The sequence below is a fragment of the Bos taurus genome, chromosome 7 (genome assembly GCF_002263795.3).
Source record: "Bos taurus isolate L1 Dominette 01449 registration number 42190680 breed Hereford chromosome 7, ARS-UCD2.0, whole genome shotgun sequence".
Taxonomy (NCBI): Eukaryota; Metazoa; Chordata; class Mammalia; order Artiodactyla; family Bovidae; genus Bos; species Bos taurus.
Window position 1 is genome coordinate 46313799 of NC_037334.1, and position 18573 is coordinate 46332371.

At 36.6% G+C, this 18573-nt stretch overlaps 2 protein-coding genes across 2 annotated transcripts in view; both read left to right on the forward strand.

The window, feature by feature from the left end:
* Window positions 1–18283, forward strand: part of DDX46 (DEAD-box helicase 46) — a 68447-nt gene extending 50164 nt beyond the window's left edge. The window contains exons 23-24 of the mRNA XM_024995169.2: window positions 975–8461; window positions 13750–18283. Of these exons, the coding sequence (XP_024850937.1) occupies window positions 975–1022 (48 nt within the window). The 3' untranslated portion in view covers window positions 1023–8461; window positions 13750–18283. The remainder of the gene's footprint in view (window positions 1–974; window positions 8462–13749) is intronic.
* On the forward strand, window positions 8250–15540 carry C7H5orf24 (chromosome 7 C5orf24 homolog). The gene is given in 2 exon segments (NM_001076110.1): window positions 8250–8461; window positions 13750–15540. A coding segment is annotated over 1 exon segment (567 nt). The 5' UTR covers window positions 8250–8461; window positions 13750–13752; the 3' UTR covers window positions 14320–15540.
* Window positions 18284–18573: the final 290 nt, after the last annotated feature.

Sequence of the window (18573 nt, forward strand, 5' to 3'; positions counted from 1 at the left end):
ATAGATTAGTTTTGCCTAGTTTTGAACTCCATATAAGTGGAATCAAATGCTGTGGGCTCTTTTGTATCTTAAGTTCTTTCTCTCAACATGACCTTGAGGAAATCAACCCATGTTTTTACATATAGCAGTTATTTTTGTGGCTATATAGTAGTTAAGCCTGTGGATTTACCACAGTTAATTTATGTTTTAGATTTTGAGGTCATTTTAGTTTTGAGTTTTTATGAATAACGCTTCTCTGAACATTCTTCCACGTCTCTGTAGTACACTTCAGTATATTTTTCTTTTGAGTAAATGCCGTAAAGTAGAATCGCTAGTTACAGGATATGTATAGTTTAGCTTTAAGTTGGTATTGCTAAATAATTTTTCAGAGTAGTTATACCAGTTTACATTGCTTTTGGCAGTGCATGAAAATTTCGGTTTCTCTACATTTTTGCCACTGTTTTTAAACTTACGTGTTTGTCAGTGTTTTAAACTTAGGTATGGACTTAATTTGATTTTGGATATGGACCTTTTATAGACCACCTTTCCAAAGGATGCAGACACCTTCTTGTAAATTCTCCCTACAGTGTGTATGTTGGGATGAGGATCCTTTGAAATGAAACTTTACAAAGAATGTGTTTTTTAGGGCTTTTCTAAAATTTCCCTTACAGAACATTTCTTTGGATGGATAAAAATAATTTAAAGAATGGAATGTAAACAAAGCAAGAGGAAAGAATAAAAACAAACTCTAAGTCAAGTGACTTTTACCGAGGAGTGATAGAAAAAGAATGCTACCACCATTAAGTTGGTTCAGAACCCTTGTTAAGGAGTAGTTGAGTGAACACAGAGAAATGATTGTTAAATAGTTCTTTCTTTCTCACTAAATAATATCTTTATTTTAAATATATGATATTTGTATAAGTTTGTAAAGGAAATTACTTAACATATTTTTTTTTCCCTTTTACTAATCATATACCTTTTATTTTTTCCTGTAGCAAAATTCATACCAACCAACAAATAAAGGAAGATACAAAGTCTTATAAAACATCTGGGAAAAACTTTTACCTGTGCTGGTCTGTGATAAATGTGGCAGTTGTTGTCTTCAGTTTACAATGTATTTTAAATTAAGATTTTTAAAATTCTGTCTTGCTGATTTTTTTTTAAGTATAAGAAACCAGTATTTGTTAACAAATCTTCTTTCTGTAAGTACCCCCTGAATTATCAAACTCTATTTAAAGCAGGCCTGTTTTCATTAAAGTGTCCTTTAATGTAAAACTTAAATATCAATATTTTAACTATCTGGGTAATATTCCAGAAGTTTAAGACAATTAAAATATTTGAACTTTCCATTGAAGATAATAAAGTATAAAAGTTGCTAAGGGGTTGTTCACCTTATCTTCTTACAATGAAACTGTGATCATCTCCTCAGAAAAGGTGAAATTCTCTAATTTTGTGTCTCTACCTTGAGCTTAAATCTTACTTGACTCCAGTAGAACAATATGAACTGGATATAAGAATGTTACAATAGAATTTTTACAAAATGGATTCAAAGTTTTTGTTTCAATTTTTATCATCTTATAAGGGTCATAGTTGGACTGCTTTTTGGTTATATAAAGTTAAAGTTTTGTAGTATAAGAAGTTTTTGCATTCCTTTACTAACTGCTAAGAATTTTAGTATTGACTGCTTTTAGGTTCCCTTCACAACCTCTGGCTCTGTGCCTAGCTACTAGCTCTTTTCTAATCTTCCTGAAGTGAAAGTGATTTGTCACCTGTAAATATGAATATAATTGTTTTTTCCCCTTTAAAGTGTTCGTTTATACATCTGTATAATATAAACACCCTACCAATCTGATTTTTCTTCAGGATTATTGAGTAGGTTGTGAATTTTCTTTTTTTTAAAGCATGGCACCCACATTTTAGACTTAGAATTTAAGCATTTCTCAGTGAAATTTAGTTTATAAAGAATCATAAATTATATTTTTGAATCTTGATATATATTTCCTGAGTATCCTAATTTAAATTGTGATAATTGGATCACCTAATGTTCAAGAGTCCTGGTGTGTTAGAACTTGATATGGTTGTCACTCTTTGAAAAAATAAAATTTTCAGGAATTAAATAGTTGTATTTCTTAAAAGATACAGAAGTTCCTTTAAGTAGCTTTGACTTAGAGCTTTTAAAAATGAAAAAACCCAAAGCATATTATAGCTGTTAAATCATTTCAATAGTGTATTAAATGGTTAAAGTGACAGGAGGTATCAGTCATGATTTCCTCAATCTGAAGTTATCGTTACTGAAAATCTCAGGTATATTCTTGAATCTCTCACATATCCACTTTTTTACTTGAGGAAGAAAACAGATAAAACACATGTAACAATAGAATCAAATAAACCATTTTCTCTAAAATTTTAGGCATCTTGGGCTCCTCCACCCCCATTTATTTATATCCTTATTTTTATTACTTAGTGATAGTTTGTTTCCTTTGATAGACTATGTCACAGGCCCACAGTGATGGCAATTGGTGCTCCCTTCAGCCTGCTCCATCACTTTGAGATTCAGAGTTTTACATCATTTTAGTATTATTACCTTTATGTTTGTACATCTAGTTGTCATAAGCCACTGATAGTATTTTGTTAAAATGAAGCACATTTCTTTGTTACTACATTTTTTAGTGTCACATTGACTCTTTGATTTTTAAAACTTGAATGACATACAGATTAATTTGTTTTTTAAAAAATGCAATATCAATATTTGCTCATGTTTTTAAATTCCTTATAAAATAAAGTTAGCCTGCATTTTCCTAAAATTATCTTTGCTGATGTTTATTGCTGCATATCTAATTTTGTTTACATTGCTAGGCATGTGAGAGAAGTATTATACTCTATTAAAAAATTCTCACAACCCAAAATACATAGTTCTATCCAAAAATACCTTCCTAAAGAAGCCTCCTAATCTTTGATGGTGTTTGTATTTGGCATGAGATAGGCTGTAGGTGAAACGGTGCATGTGCCAGTTGGTGTTTTATCACAGTGACGCTCATTCTTAAACAGTGGGAATACAGAATGAAATGATAATGGCTAGATTCTCTCCAACTCCTTTCAGACACTTTATTATCTGATATATTTTGTATATTACCAGCCTTGTCGGTATGCCAAGGTGTTCAACTGGGAGTCAGACTGCAGTTCTTTTGAAGGAGGCAGATCCTGCATGCAAAGAAGTTTTTGTTTGTTTGAGCAGAACCAGCTCTTGAATGCCTGGGGTTTATAAATCCCATGAAGCCAGCTGCGGAGTCCACTTCCAAGTAATTCACCAGCACCTTAAAAATCATAGCCTAGAGAGCAAAGCCTCTAAGTTATAACTTGGTTTTGTGTGACCTCTTTTTCCTATGATGCCTTGCTTTGCTTTATAAAACCACCAGCTAATGTCCTTAAGTGGCAGATAACTTAGCACTTGTTTGAGATAGAAGTTGAGGGGAAAATGGTAATTGAAATAAAATTCAGGGTAAACAACTATGTTTTATTTATTTAGCCCCATTTTGGTCATTTATAGATGACAGATGCTGAGTTCTTATAGCAGGCATAAATTCTGAGTGGCTAGCCCAATGTGATCCATGAGAATCCTTTTCCTCTTAGAATTGAGTCTGGAGCTTCCAGTTCTTCACATTTTGGTACATAGTTTTATATAAGAATCAGAATCTGTTGATTTTTTTTTATGCTTTCTGCTCTGGCATGAAAAACTGAAGTTAATCTTTTAAAAAAATATATGTGTAAATATAAAGAGAAAGAGACCAAATGAATGTGTGTTGAGAGGTAGAGGGAATGTCTTAACATTGTACTCAGTTTAGGTGTTGTAACTACCCGAAAACCTTAATGTAATCTCTCCGGAGTGAGGCATTTGGCTTGGAATATAGCAGCATCTCACACATTACTTATTGAAACATATGCTATACTCTTAGGCCAGCTCTGCATTTCTGTTACTAGGTAAAGATCCCTGATGTATCTGCAGTATTACCAATTGCAGATATTTGAAGGTCCTTTTTTTTCTGTAGCAACTTATAATTTAATTTGAGCAGGAGTCCAAGTAGAAATATGGAAAGAAAAGTGTAAGTAAACGAATTCTGTCCATGTCCCCACTGCAGTATCAGTGGTCTCACCTTTCTGGCTCTTTATGGCCAAACTGATATATAAGTGCATACTGTCAAGTCACACGATAGGTGAAACATTTAGTTATGATTATTTTTCTTGACCTTGTCCTCTTCCAGATACGGCATAAGCTTATAGAAGTTCATGATGTTGAACCTCAGACCTTTAAAAAGAAATTCTAAATTTGCATTAACAAATTCTTTTGGAGGGAAAAAAATGTGAAATTAAAAAGTTCTAACCCCTTTGGAAAACTAGAACTCAGAGTTACTCTCTCAGATATCACCAGGATTACTATAAAGCCTAGAGTTGCAGAATTTAAGAAAATCCTAATTGTCTTCAATATATGGAAATAATGCGTTTTGGATATTAGTCTGTTTTCACGATTTCACTTATTATGGAATAAAGAATATGTGAGGATTCGGTATGAAAAATGTTCTTTGTCCACAGCAAAAGCATGTAATTTGGTAGTAGGTGGATTTTTTGCAGCCTATCAACTCCTGGCAGTTCCAGCAGCCTTGAGTGTTAAAAGTGTCCTTGGCCTTTATTCCTGAATTTCTAGGAGGCTCTCAGGTGCCCATGTCCAGCCATGTCAAGGTAATATTGAAGGTAATGTTTTCTTTCCATGCCTTTGCCTGAGGGAGTCTCCTGGGAGCTGAGATTCCCAGAGTTGTACTGTAGACTTCTGGAAGAATCCTTGCCATCCCCCAGGCCAGTCCTCAGCCTAAATCTCAGATTTGGAAAGCTCTATGGAAAAATGGGAGAGATGCCCTTAAAGAAAACACAGGTTCCTCTGTAACTGTAAGAGAGTCTAGGGTTGCTATTGTAAGTGTGTCTGGGATGGTAATGATTCTGTGATATATACTCAGATTTGAAAGCCACTGATAATCTTCACTTTGCTTTGTTCTTGGGTTTTGACTAGCTATTATGTAAAGCAGTGGTCTCCAAAGTGGGTCACAGTAAGCTATTGGAAAACAAGGAGAAAATACCAGAGCCTCTGTTTGTATTTCATTTTTAAAATCTCATCCTTTGAATTTTTTGAGTAGATTTTATGTTATTACATGATATATCAAGTATAATATTACAGTTTAGTATAATGGTTCATATACATAATTATAAGTAAATTCACATATGGGGGACACTTAGACAACCTTTGGCAAGTTGCTTAAATGCTTTAAAATGTCTTTTTTCACATAAAAGATTACAGTAATACCTATTTCAGGATTTTTGTGAGGATGAAATGAAGTAATACATGTAAATCATTAAAGCATATAAAAACAGTGCCTAAATAATTAGTATTCTTACTGCAGTGGGTGTATGGGAGGGCATTTTCTGAAGTTTTCTTTGTGTATTGCTATATCTTTCAGTGTTGCTATATGGTGTGTACTAGCAAGGACAGTCATTGACTACTGATAAACGAAAATGTAGAAAATGAAATTCATTTTTCCTATAGATATCTTTCACTTCAAATGAATAGCATTTTAGAGGACTTGTTGCTTTAATTGAAAGGTCTTTAAGTGGCAGCTGGTTCCCACTCTATTTGAATATTCCTTTATTGGCCTTTTCGCATGTATACAGTCACCATTTATCATGATGGTTTGCCTATATGACTGGCCTATTCTGGGCCAGGTTGAGGCTGTTGGAGAAGGAGTGCAAAATGTTGAATTGAGTCCAAATTGTATTTCACAGGTGTACACTTTTGAAGAAGAAATGTTTGGATATAAGTCAAATAGTGTGACAATTTTAAGTGTACTCTTTTTACAAATGAAGTGAGGATAAATGCTCTTGAAAAAGCCTCTATATTCAGCACTAGTTGTACATTCTACCATGTTATGTGTACTACAGTACCTCATTAAGACCAACTTGAGATAATTATCTGAAAATACCAGATCATTGCTTTTAACACTGTATTTTGATTATTTGCATTTTTGTCTGCTACACCAGAAGGTAAGCTTCTTGAGGTTTGGGACTATGTCTGTCCTGTATTCTTAGTACTTTGACATTATCTTCATTTCACACATATGGAAACGTTTGGAAAAAGCAGTGACTCGTCCAAGGTACCGTGGCTTCCCAGGCAGCTCAATAGTAAAGAATCCGCCTGCCAGTGCAGGAGACACAATCTGTCTAGGTGGGAAAGATCCCCTGAAGGACAAAATGGCATCCTGCTCCAGTATTCTTGCCTGAAAAATCCCATGGACCGAGGAGCCTGGTGGGCTGTGACTGAGTATGTGTATGCACGTGTGTATATACACCCACAGGCATGCACGCGCACGTACTGTCCAAGGTCCCAAACCTGGGAATGTCTGACTTCCTATGTTCCTCTGTCTGCTTCTCCATTGGGCCTGCAAATCATTTGACCTTACTGATATGAAAATTTCCTTTTGGCCATAACTCACGACTTGTGGGGAGCTTAGTTCCCCTACCAGGGATTGAACCAAGGCCCTCAGCAATGCAAGAGTCCTTAGCACTGGACCACCAGGGCATTGACAAGTTTTCTTCTTAAGTAGTTTTATGTACAAATGCCATTTTGGTTGAAAGTTAAAATTACAAAAATTAAGGATCTGGAAAAGTCATGGTATGGCAGCACTACAGTGCATTCTTATATTTCCCTTTCAAAAATAAAAAAGAAATCTTGCTTAGAGAAAACTTGTTTTTAAAAAGTCTTTGGAAGGCTACTTCATGTGCCCTAAAATCCATGTATATGTTTTAGTTGTTTTCTATGTTGGTATTTTTCTTTTATATGTGAACAATACTAATATGATCAGTCCTGTTTTCTAGTATTTTATAGGATTAATTAGATTGAGAGTTCGAATCTTGTTACAGAACCCTGCTTGCCAGAAAATGATTGAGCTTGCCTGTTCTGTGTACCGTGTTTGGTTTGCCTCCTGGTTTGTATTGTTGCTGCTGTTGTCTTGTTTAGTCGCTAAGTCATGTCCTGCTCTTGTGATTCGATGGACTGTAGCCTGCCATGTTCCTCCTTGTGTATTCACCCAGAAAAGTTGTTACTCTTCCTTTATTTCCTACTGGCAGCACCACTGGGCCAAATGCTGACTCATGGTACAAGTCATTGCTAAGAATTATATCCTTAAAACAGTGTTCATTGCATGGGCAAAAGGGTCAAGTACCTGCCTCTGGCTTTTGCCACACTGTCAGAAAAATTGCCTTCCTGGGAATCCTCTGGTGGTCCAGTGATTAGGACTCCACGCTTTCACTGCTGAGTCTGGGTTCAATCCCTGGTTGGGGAATTAGGAACCTGGAAGCAGCCTGGCATGGCTGGGAAAAATATTTTAAAACATAAAACAACCATGCTTTTAAAAATATGTATCTTCTGCACAGCAGCCTTCCTAATTCTAAATCCTCCCCTTTCTGACATCTTTGAATTAACTGACGGAAGAACTGGGGAAACGAATACCGTTTGCTAAGTTGGCTTGTATGGGGTGACCCGTAAGTCAGAAATCTTGCAGTAGCTACATAAATGGAGATCTTGTAAGCGAACTAGCTGTCTTATTCCTTCCTGTGATGGTGGAATGAAGAATATGGTAATTCAGAGGAGATCATGGACATAAAAACATTATTAACCTTTAAAGTTAGCCTCACAAAATGAGACTTCATTATTACATGATCCTAAGACTGAGAGCTCAAACACCTCATTATTTGAATATTCCCCATTTTATTAATATTTCCAAGTGGAGACCTCACCCCGCCCATCCATAAGTAACTTTTAGGCTTGTCCTGTCAATGTACTTTGGGCAGCGCCTAGAACAATAAGGCAATCTTTTTGCCAAAGGATGCTGGGTGCAAATCCTAGCTCCACCATTTATTAGTCCTCTAATTTGAAAAATGGGGTCAGTAATAGATCCAGTATCACTGAAGTGCCATGAAATCCACGAAGTTTTTAGCCTTTTGAGAGCGCGATCTGCACCAGAGCCTAAGTAGCTCCAGCCTAAGCCCCGCCTCCTGCCGTCTTCTTGCCGCGCAAGCGCAGCCAGGCTCCCTGGGCTACTCTTCCCCAGGTTTGCGTGCTGGTCCTCGGCGGGAGATTGGGTCTCGCGTCGTGCGTGTGCGTGCGCGGTACTCGCGAGCTCGCGCACGCCGCACCTCGCTCTACGGGGCTGTGGTGGCCTCTTCCTCCTGCGTCCGGGGCAGGTCTGTGAGCGGTGGCTGCGGTGGGAGCTGGAAACCAGCGTCCACTTCGCCGCCAACGCCCTCCCTGCTTTTCCGTCCGTCTCGGGCTCTCAGCGCAGTATAGAGGCGTCGGGCTGGGAAAGGAGCGGCGCCAGCGTGAGGTTTCCAGCCGATGGGCAGCCCCTGGGCACGCTGAGGGGCCGAGCTAGTAGCGGCTGAGGTAAGTAGACGCGCGGGGGTTTGTCAGAAGGGCCGGGGACAGAGTCTGGGCGGCGGGTGCTCATGGAGAAGGCAAGGAGAGGGCCAGAATGAAGGCCTAGCCAGCTGGTGAGAAGAGGTCTCCAACCCGCGCCTGAGAAGGGGCTCTGGCCTAGCCCGGAGCGAGAGGAGGGGCCCCGGTTTGTAGCCTGCTCTTCCCTGGGCTTGAAGCCATTATTGGGGGGAAATTCCTCTTGCGGCGGGGGGAGGGGTCACCCTTTCTTTTCTTCGGGAGGTCAGAATCACTTCTCTCCCCGCCACTTTGAATTAATGCTTGCCGACTTCGAGATGGACATCTAGATGGAGTAGCCTGTGACTTGTGCAGCTTGCAGAACTCCGGGTGCACGACGGCGGGCTATCAATTTTGATTATCGGAGGCTACACAGCCCTTTCTCTAGTGTGGGCGTATATCTCCTGCAAAGTTGTTATTGCTGATACACTAATAAATACGCTTTCGGGCACAACAGGTAATATATTTCTACACGTCTCTTGTCAAATAAGGATTCCGGCACCGGGGAAACTGCGCAGTGGGGCACAATTAAGGAGGAGAAAGAAGACAAAGGAGGCCGTTATTTATGTTCTGTTCTAGTATCAAAACTTTCCGTGGTGGGGCAGAGTGCATGGCTACTGGCATTTGTTTTAGCCTTTGCTGAATAGATTTTCTGAGTGAAGTCGCTCACAAATGTACTTTTATTTAGAATTATGAAATCGCGTATGATTCTGTATGGTTGTTACAAGCCAAATAGCATGAAATAAACCTCTGAGAATTATGTGTTTGCTCTTGAGAAGAGAGCGGAACTTGGATTTCTTGAAAGGACGAGTTTCTCCATGTTTAAAAATGAATACGCTCTGAAGTTACTAAAAATAGTTGTAGTTCTTTATGTTGGCAATAATGACTGCTACATTCAGGAGAAGGAAAATGAATTGTTTGTAAAGAATAGCTCACGAAAAGACTTCGGGGGTTAAATGCACAGTAAAACAACTTCAGGGATGGCAAGTTTTAGCATATGCTTTAGGAATTCAGATTTAGGTGGTCCCGTGGCTAAGATTCCATGCTCTCAACTCCACGTGCCCGGTTCGATCCCTGGGCAGGGAATTAGTTCTCGAATGCCACAACTAAGACCTGGAACAGCCAAACAAATATTTGAAAAAAGAGAATTCTTATTTAGTCATTGTTAAAATATATAGAAGCTCTTAGTTGATTCCCTTGTAGTCAGTGAACTATTTTAAAAAATTATTTGCTAGTCTTCACAGTCTGGTTCTGTCTTCTTGGATTTCATTCAGTTCAAACTTTCTAGAAATGTAGTAGTTACAGTAGTAGTTATTCTAACTCTCTTAAGAAATGAGGCCTGCATTGCTTTCAGTGAACTCTCTACTGTAGTATCCGAAGAGTCAAGAAAGAACAGTTATCTGGTGAGCCCTGAGCTGGGACCAGGGAGGCATTGTTAAGTGTACAATTAAAGCTTGAATGTGTACATACTATGTACAAACATACCGATTCAACATGCACCTACCACTGTGTATGTTCATGTGTATGACGATTGTGCACAGAAGGATCTAATGATGCTGACTCCCATCTTAAAAAGTTGACTCCTGAAAGTAGAGAAGGATTGGTTTTAACTCTATTTCTTTTTTTTAGGTAACTGTTTACATGGGTAACAGTCATAGTAAATTTATTTTCCAGCTTGTTAATTATTGAGTAAGGAGAGAATTGTACTGATTTTTTGGTGTTAGCGGGGAAGGAAAATATAGAGCCCTTCTAAACTAGTCTTTAGAAATCTTCTTTTAAGTAAGTATCTTGTTGTCTTTCCTGGGATAAACAACTTTACTTCTGTCTGTTTTGTGACCTGGTTCTTAGAATACTGTTTTGCATGGAGTTGGCCCTCTATTAAAAATGAGCTGTATGAGAAGTAAATTAACGTAATACACACCGGGACTTCCCTGGTGGTCCAGTGGCTGGAACTCAGTGCTCCCAAAGCAGAGGACCTAACTTCATCTCTGGTTGGGGGACTAGATCCCACATGCCGCAGCAACTAAGACTTTACATGCCACAATTACGACCAGGAGCAGCCAGATAAATAAATTAAATATTAAAAAAGCATAATACAAACCAAATGCATACATTCCTGAGAAGATTAACGGAGTTGAAGATGGGTGAATTTTTTGTCTGTCTACTGTTTAAATGTTGTGTTTTTCTTCAATGTTGGTTGAACAGTGTTGGTGTCTGAATAAAGGATATATGGCAGAATCTTGCTTCTGAAAACCTAAACATAATGTACGCTGAGACTATATATCCTGATAGTGATAATAGTGATGAATGTTCTAATATGTTAAGAGGAAATGAAGCTAAGGGAAGTAGGTCCAGAGGGAAGGTTTTGGTTAGTGATAGGAACTTAAAAGGCATGAACTATAAAACATTGTAACAGATTGTAGGAAAAAAACCGTTTTCTCCTTTTACTGGCAGTACTTTCTGTGGAAGAGGACTGGTATTTTTCTGGCTGTTTACACTAGAGCTTTTCAGCAGGATGATTTCTGAATAATAAAATTGAAAAAGAAGTCGCTTTGGGAATTCCCTGGCGGTCCAGTGGTTAAGACTCCGTGCTTTCACTGTGTGGCCCAAGCCACAAGGCATGACCAGGAAAAAAGAGAAAGGGATCACTTTTTCTCTTACAGTCTGCTCAGAGGTCTAGTGTGTTTCTCTTTGTATTTGCATGTGGTCTCTAGTCCAGTTTTATTGGCAATAAAGTAGTAGTTTGATTCCTATCTAAGTCCTGTGTATATTTCTCAATTAGTTTATAATTTGTAGGGAAGAGGAATGTGGTTGGTCTCTTCACAAATTCCAACGATGGCTTTTCTTCAGTTTGGAAAACAAATCTATTTGATTTAGATGTTGTAGATGTTATCAATAGAAAGGTTTTGTGGATATTTGAAGAGGTAGTAGCTTAAGAGTTGAATAAAAATTTTGACAGGAGTATTTATTTATTTTTGGCTGCGTTGGATCTTTGTTGCTTTTTCTAGTTATGGCCAGAGAGGGGGCTACTCTCTAGCTGCAGTGCCCAGACTTCTTATTGAGCACAGGCTCTAGGGTGCGGGCTCAGTACCTGTGATGCCCATGGCATTGGAATCTTCCTGGGCCAGTGATCAAACCCTTGTCTCCTGCATTGGCAGGCAGATTCTTTATCACTGGACCACTAGAAAAGTCCTCAGCAGAAGTATTTTGAATTGACTTTTGTGTTTTCATTTTAGTATAGCTGAGTGATTCTCATGATGGGTGGTAGATTTTGTCCCCCGCACCCCCTCCCCGGAGAATATTTGGCAATGTCTGGAGAATATTTTGGTTGTTACAAATTGAAAGGGAAAAGAGGAGGGTATAGAAACTGACATCCAGGGAGTGCAGTGGGTAGAGGGCAGGGATGCTGCTAAGCATCTTAAAATGCACAGGACATGCCCCCACCTTCACCCTAGCTGAAGAACTATCTGACTCAAATAATAACTGTGCCTATGAAGAAACCCTGTTGATTCGAAAGTCACATTATCTGAATTTGTATTTGGCTTTACTGTTTCCTAATGTGTGACCCTGGCAAGTTGCTTGAAGTTAAAATAGAGCTAATAGTATGTTCCTCATAAAGCTGAGTTGTAGTGATGATAGAGTTGAGATGTAGTGCCAAACTTATTACCTGGCACATAGAAGATCTCAAAAACTGGTAATTTTCAATTAATAGTATTACATTTGGAACATATCTTGATGAAGTCTTATTTCTTATCTGAAATTAGAATTTGAGCAAATGAAATGATAATTAATAACCTCATTCTCATTATATGCTTGGGGAATGAGTGAGGAATTACTCCTTTTAATATTTGTGTTTAGTTCCAGTCTTGTTTTATGTTCTCAGATCTATAAGGCTCTGCCATAAACAAGTAGCTTCTCATTGTAAATGTTTTTCCTTCGTAGTTAAGATTTTTAAGCTAGCTGGAAAATGGCTCTATATCTGTTGATTTTTAGCAAATATTTAGTAATGTAACTGAATTCAGTTCTTTGACTTGATTCCCATTTCCTTTTAGGTTTATGATTGAAATAAATTTGCAGTGGTTTTGGCTCACATTAATTATATGTTTTTAGCCTCTTGGAGTAACTATTTTCATTACTGGGGTTTTGGTGCAATTTTATTACATTTATGAAAGGTACAGGCAAATATCTAACAACTTGTGGCTGAACCTTTATAGACATTTGTGACTCTTTCTAAATATGAATGAAAACCCATGTCTTTTTTTTTTTAACCTCATTGAAATATAATATTGTAGTCTGTATAGATTCTCTTTTTCTGTGTTTCTAAATGATGTGGCTATTTAAAGCTGACTTGTCATTGTGGTGGTCATATTACAGCCTTTAAATAAAAAACAATTCACAGGGATGTTTCACAGACAAAATAGAGTCGTTGGACTGTTAGTTACAGAGCTCTTATAAGGGGAAAAGATTCATGTCATATTTATGGCCAGGGACAAAGCAGTGTTGAATATTCAGCATTTCGTCTTGATAACCACACTTTAAAAAGTATTTTATTATGATTGTTACACATATTTTTTAGTATAAGCTTCAGTTGTTTCAGTTGTTGGTGCTGCCTCCTGTTTGGATAGAACAGTTTGAAGGGAGTCAGTGCCTACGGCCAACAGATTGTGTTCTTTGGCACATTCTGTCTTTATACAGTGTAACATATACTCAGGATTTTGTATAAATAATAAATTATGATAATGCTGAAGAAGCATCCACCTTTGAAAACTGGCTGGATCTAAAGTATACATGTGGGAAATATAATGAAAGGCCAAAGGAAGACATTCTAAGAATGTTAAAGAAACTAAAGGAAAAAAAGTATCATATTAATAACAGTTCTTATCTTTATTATCTTTTTTCAGACTTAATCTAGAAAAGAAAAACCTACATATAACAGATTTTGCATACACACTTTTCTAATTCCTATGCAGAAAACATATGACTACTAAATCAGTACTGGTGTTAGTTATCTTGCATGGCATTTATGCCTACCAGTGATTAAATTGAGAAAAAAGAAGTATCTTTGAATCTGCTGATGTGTGTGTGTTTGTTTTATAAGTGGTCTGGAGTTCTGCCTGTCAGCTAATTTTAGAGAGCCTGCATAGTTGTTGGGAGACTGACTGTTTTCCCACTAAATGCTGTCATTCAGATATGTATTTTTATATGTGTATTTACGCATATTTGTCCTTTATTTTTGGTAGAAAATGATGCATCCTGTTGCCAGCAGTAATCCAGCTTTTTGTGGGCCTGGCAAACCTTCCTGCCTCAATGAAGATGCCATGAGAGCTGCTGATCAGTTTGACATATATTCCTCCCAGCAAAACAAATACAGCCACACAGTCAGCCACAAACCAATGGTTTGTCAGAGGCAAGACCCATTAAATGAAACACACTTGCAGACTGCAGGTGGCAGAAGCATAGAGATAAAAGATGAACTAAAGAAAAAGAAAAATCTCAACCGATCTGGTAAGCGTGGCCGGCCTTCAGGAACCACCAAATCAGCAGGATACCGGACCAGCACAGGCAGACCCCTGGGAACCACCAAAGCGGCTGGATTTAAAACAAGTCCAGGCAGGCCTTTGGGTACAACTAAAGCTGCAGGATACAAAGTCAGCCCAGGGAGACCTCCAGGTAGCATTAAAGCTCTATCCCGTCTTGCTGATCTTGGCTATGGCTGTGGGACTGCTGCTTTTCCTTACCCTATGATACATGGTAGAGCTGTTCATGGGGTGGAGGAAACCAGCAGCGAAATCAAGCCACCCAATGAGTGAATGAGGCAGGAAAGGAGGGCCAGGTTTAGAAGGAAGATTGTGGATAATCCCAAAGCTTCTTGGTTTTATTTCGACATACATGATATGGCCTGGGCTTTCCAAATTTGTTTTCCCATTTGATTTTTTTTTTTTTTTTCCTGCTTTTGCTCAGAAACTGTCATATGCTGACGGATGCACTCAAGGCATAAGCAGTGGCTTTGTATTTGTACATAGGTTCAAGTGTAACACCTATCTAAATCGTTTTTGCTTTTCCTTTAGAGTTAATGGTTGTATCTCATTTTATTACTATTTTTTTGTCATTCTAAATGCTTTATGTGCTACATAATTGAAACCATTATACCTGTTAGTTTGTGAAGTTAGCTTACAATATAATAAAGATAATATCTAAGGTATTTTTAACTGATGGAACAAAGCAAACTAATGATTCAGGATTACTTGAGGTAGTGGCTGGAGGGTATTTTTTGGTAACATTTATGTTCATGAGACAGGACACAGATATATGCTTTGGCATTTACATAGACTTCATATGTTAAAAATCTTATTTTTAATGTTCTAGGTTTAAACAGTTTCTTATTTATTGATCTACATGGCATTAATTGATTTAACCATTATTCCTTTAAAAGTTCTTTAGCATTTGCCTTTCAGCCATGTTTAGGTTGTGTATTTTTTAATTGCCTAAGAGCATGTATACCAAACACTACAAACAATTCATATTTACAAAAAAATTAAACTTTTTAATAAAAACTGCACATTACATTTTTGGTGAAATATAATGCATTCTGAGAATAGCATATTTAATATAATAGAAAAAGAAATATTCTTAAGGTCTGCATGTTGCTATAGTTAATACATTTTGCCTTTTATATACTTAGTTATAAAGCATTATGCTTAAAACACTGTTTAATAATGTTCATTTATTAAAAAATATTTTTTAATTGTTTCTGATAAATTGTCCCATTGCATTAGCACTTACTGTGGTTTCAGGTCTATATCTACCAAAGGACAAAGATTGAATGGTAGACTGTAAAACTGGTACAAACAAGATGCAGTTTTCTGACTGTCAGAACCCAAATATTAAGAAATAGGAATCCGTCTATGCATGAAACATGTAAGAAATATGTTGATTAGTTTAATTAAAAATCTCATCGTAGCTCTAATGAGACCACTTCATCCAAAATAAATTTTTTCCAACAGATTTTGCTTTAGAAGCAAGATAGGAAAGAAAAAAAACATTGGGCAAACATGTATAGAAGGGACAGAGGGATATCTCTAGTCCCTCTTTTTGAAAGCAGTCTTCGTTAATATACATTTTTATTTATTCTGAGTTTGATCTAAATAAAATAGATTATTATAAACTTTGGATTTGAAAAAAAAAATTCCACTGAATTTTAAAGTTACTGTGTATGTATTTGTGAGCTTAAATGCCTTTGAAATTATAATGTAGGTTTGCAGGACCCCCAGATTTTTAATCTTTGAAAATTAAAATTTTCAAAGGGCGCATATTATGTTGCTTGGGTTTGCTCTCAGTTAATGCAAACTCTGGTTGCAAATGGATGTCATGTTTCATAACTTTTTTATCAGGAAAAAAGCAGCAAGCCTTCAGGTGTTCCAGTGATGCCTGACACAAAGAGCTGGACTTTATGCTGCTCTTTACAGTAAGAGGTTGCATTTTATGTGGGGACTGTGTACGCACTGGCTTCTAAGACAGTGACCTCAACAATTTTAGCTTTGCACAAACCATAGAGAGCAATGTTGGATGACTGCATAATTAGTTGTAACATTCTGGCAGCTAAATTGCTATAACAGTTTCTTCTTGCAGAAGCTTAAAATACAAAACTTTTAATATAAATCTACTTAGAACAGTATAATTTCTGACACACACAGATGCTTACATCTCTATTCATGTGTTCATCCATCCACTTTTTTTTTTTTATCCATCCACTTTTATCATGTATTTGTCATTCAGTTGTTTCTGAAGGTGATGTTTAGCAGTTGGCTGCTTAGAAGTCCTCGTTTGAATTCCTGAAAGCAGTTGTTTAATTTCATGTTCTCCCACAGAATTATATATATCATAGTCAAGGGTTTGGTTGTGATTGTGTTTCATAGTGTGCCCATTTGATGTTTCCCTTTCAGTTTTGTTTTCTGATTTTGTTAAACATGCCCTTTCTCGCCGCATTTTCCTATACTTGTTCCCCTCCCGTTTCTCCATCCTCCAGCACATCTACTCAGTGGTGCTGTGCTGTGTGTCAGAAGATAAAGCAGATGTATTATTGTATGATGAATCTTATATACAAGTTAATGAAATGGAGAGATCAACTAAAGGAAGTTATGTCCATAACAGTGTTTTATTAATATCAGGAGCTATGTTCCAGGAAAAAAAGTGATTGGATAACCCCATTTAGAAAGCTGAATTTTCTGTTTTATGAGAAGTTACCTGGAGTATTAGATCTGTATGCTGAGGAGCATCTTCTTATTCTATTTCCTTTTCTCCTTGTGAACAGTTTATTGGTGCCATGTTGAAGAGAAAGACATCTAAGTGATAACATGAATAAAGTCTTAACATAGAAAATATTTTTACTTCTCTACAAAGACTATGTTGTGAATCTTTTGACACTGTCTCTTGTCATGATAAACACTGAAATAGCATGTTAAACAATTCCTTATACTTTAATATAATCATTTGGGGAAAACTGGCTTTTCCCCCCCACTGTATACTTGTTCCTTGAAAGGTAAATTGCTAATTTTATATTGTGTAATTCTGTTCTTCACAAAATAGGTTTCACTATTCTATATTTAAACTGTTGGTCAGAAAATGATCTGCTATTCAAGTAAGTTTGCTTTACTTTTTTCTTTAAAAAATATTTTAACATGCCTTATTTATTCTTATATCAACATATTAGGAGCTAATACAGATGAAATTTTCAGTTTTTGACAGATATAACTTTGCATAACTAATCTTTAGTGTGGGATGATTTTGATACTATCTTTGGAGTTTTGCACTGGATATTAAAAAAAATTAGCACATTGTATTGGAAAAAAATAGGTATCTGGTTAATTTTAAATATTTGGAGATGTTTTAAAAATCAGTGTTTCAGTTATACTAAAAACTTCTTTATATTTTTTATTTACTTTTAAAAGAAGCATCTGTTAAGGTAGTAAAGGTAATATTAATTCCAAACTGATGTTTGTGTGAATTTACATGTATTTTTTTCATGAAATAAGTAACTTTTTTTTAAATTAAGGAGCAAAAGGAATCATCTGGGTCCATTTATTAGGTTAAAGGTGACTCATACAATGTAGGAAAAGCCAATATATGAGCTAAATGAAAAAAAAAAAACAACCAACTTTTATATTCTAAGAAGCTTTAAAAGAACAATTCAGGGGATGTTGACAATAACTGCTACTCTGTCAGTCATGGTCTATATATGCAGTAGAATTTTATGATCCCTATATAGTAAAACATAAGAATTCACAACAGTTGTTTGAAACATTTTTTCCCTTTGACAATATGTTTTGATGCTATTATGGTTTTCTCTTTATTATATCTTAACTATATGCTGTTAAACTCTAGGATGTATCTAAATCTTTCCTTTGCTTTTTCCCCTTACTCCCCCCAAGTAGATAAATCTGTTCTCTCACATATAATGTATTTAATTTTGGAAAATTTAATGCTACAGTAAATCAAGTATGTGATTTATAGTAATCAGACCACTTTGATTCTTTTAGTTTCACAGTTTCATTTTTCCACAGATAATTATGGAGAAAATAATTACCAATTAACTGATATAAGCACGCTGTCCTCTGCTGTAAAAAGTCTGAATAGATACTGTGTATGTTTTTATGTCCATGAACTTGAGCTACTCGTGTGCAATTATGTGTATGGGAATGGAGTAGTGTTCATGATTTGTATCTACATCATCATATGGATGTATATTTATTAATAAAGTCATTACTTCAAAACCAACTGTGTTTACTACTCTATTTCTTAGCAGAGTATTTTCCAAGTAGGGTAATTATAAATGGTAAAACTGGGGACTTCCCAGGCAGTCCAGAGGTTAAGACTCTGTGCTTCCACTGTGAGCAGGAGTGGGTTAGTTTAAGTGGGTGTGGGTTCGATCCCTGGTTAAGGAACTAAGATCTCACATGCTGTGCAGTGCAGCTGAAAAAGTAAAAATAAAAAAATAAGTAAATGCTAAAACCTCTTTTATGATTGGTAATTTTGTATTTTCGTTGGGTTGTGATTCCTAAAATCTG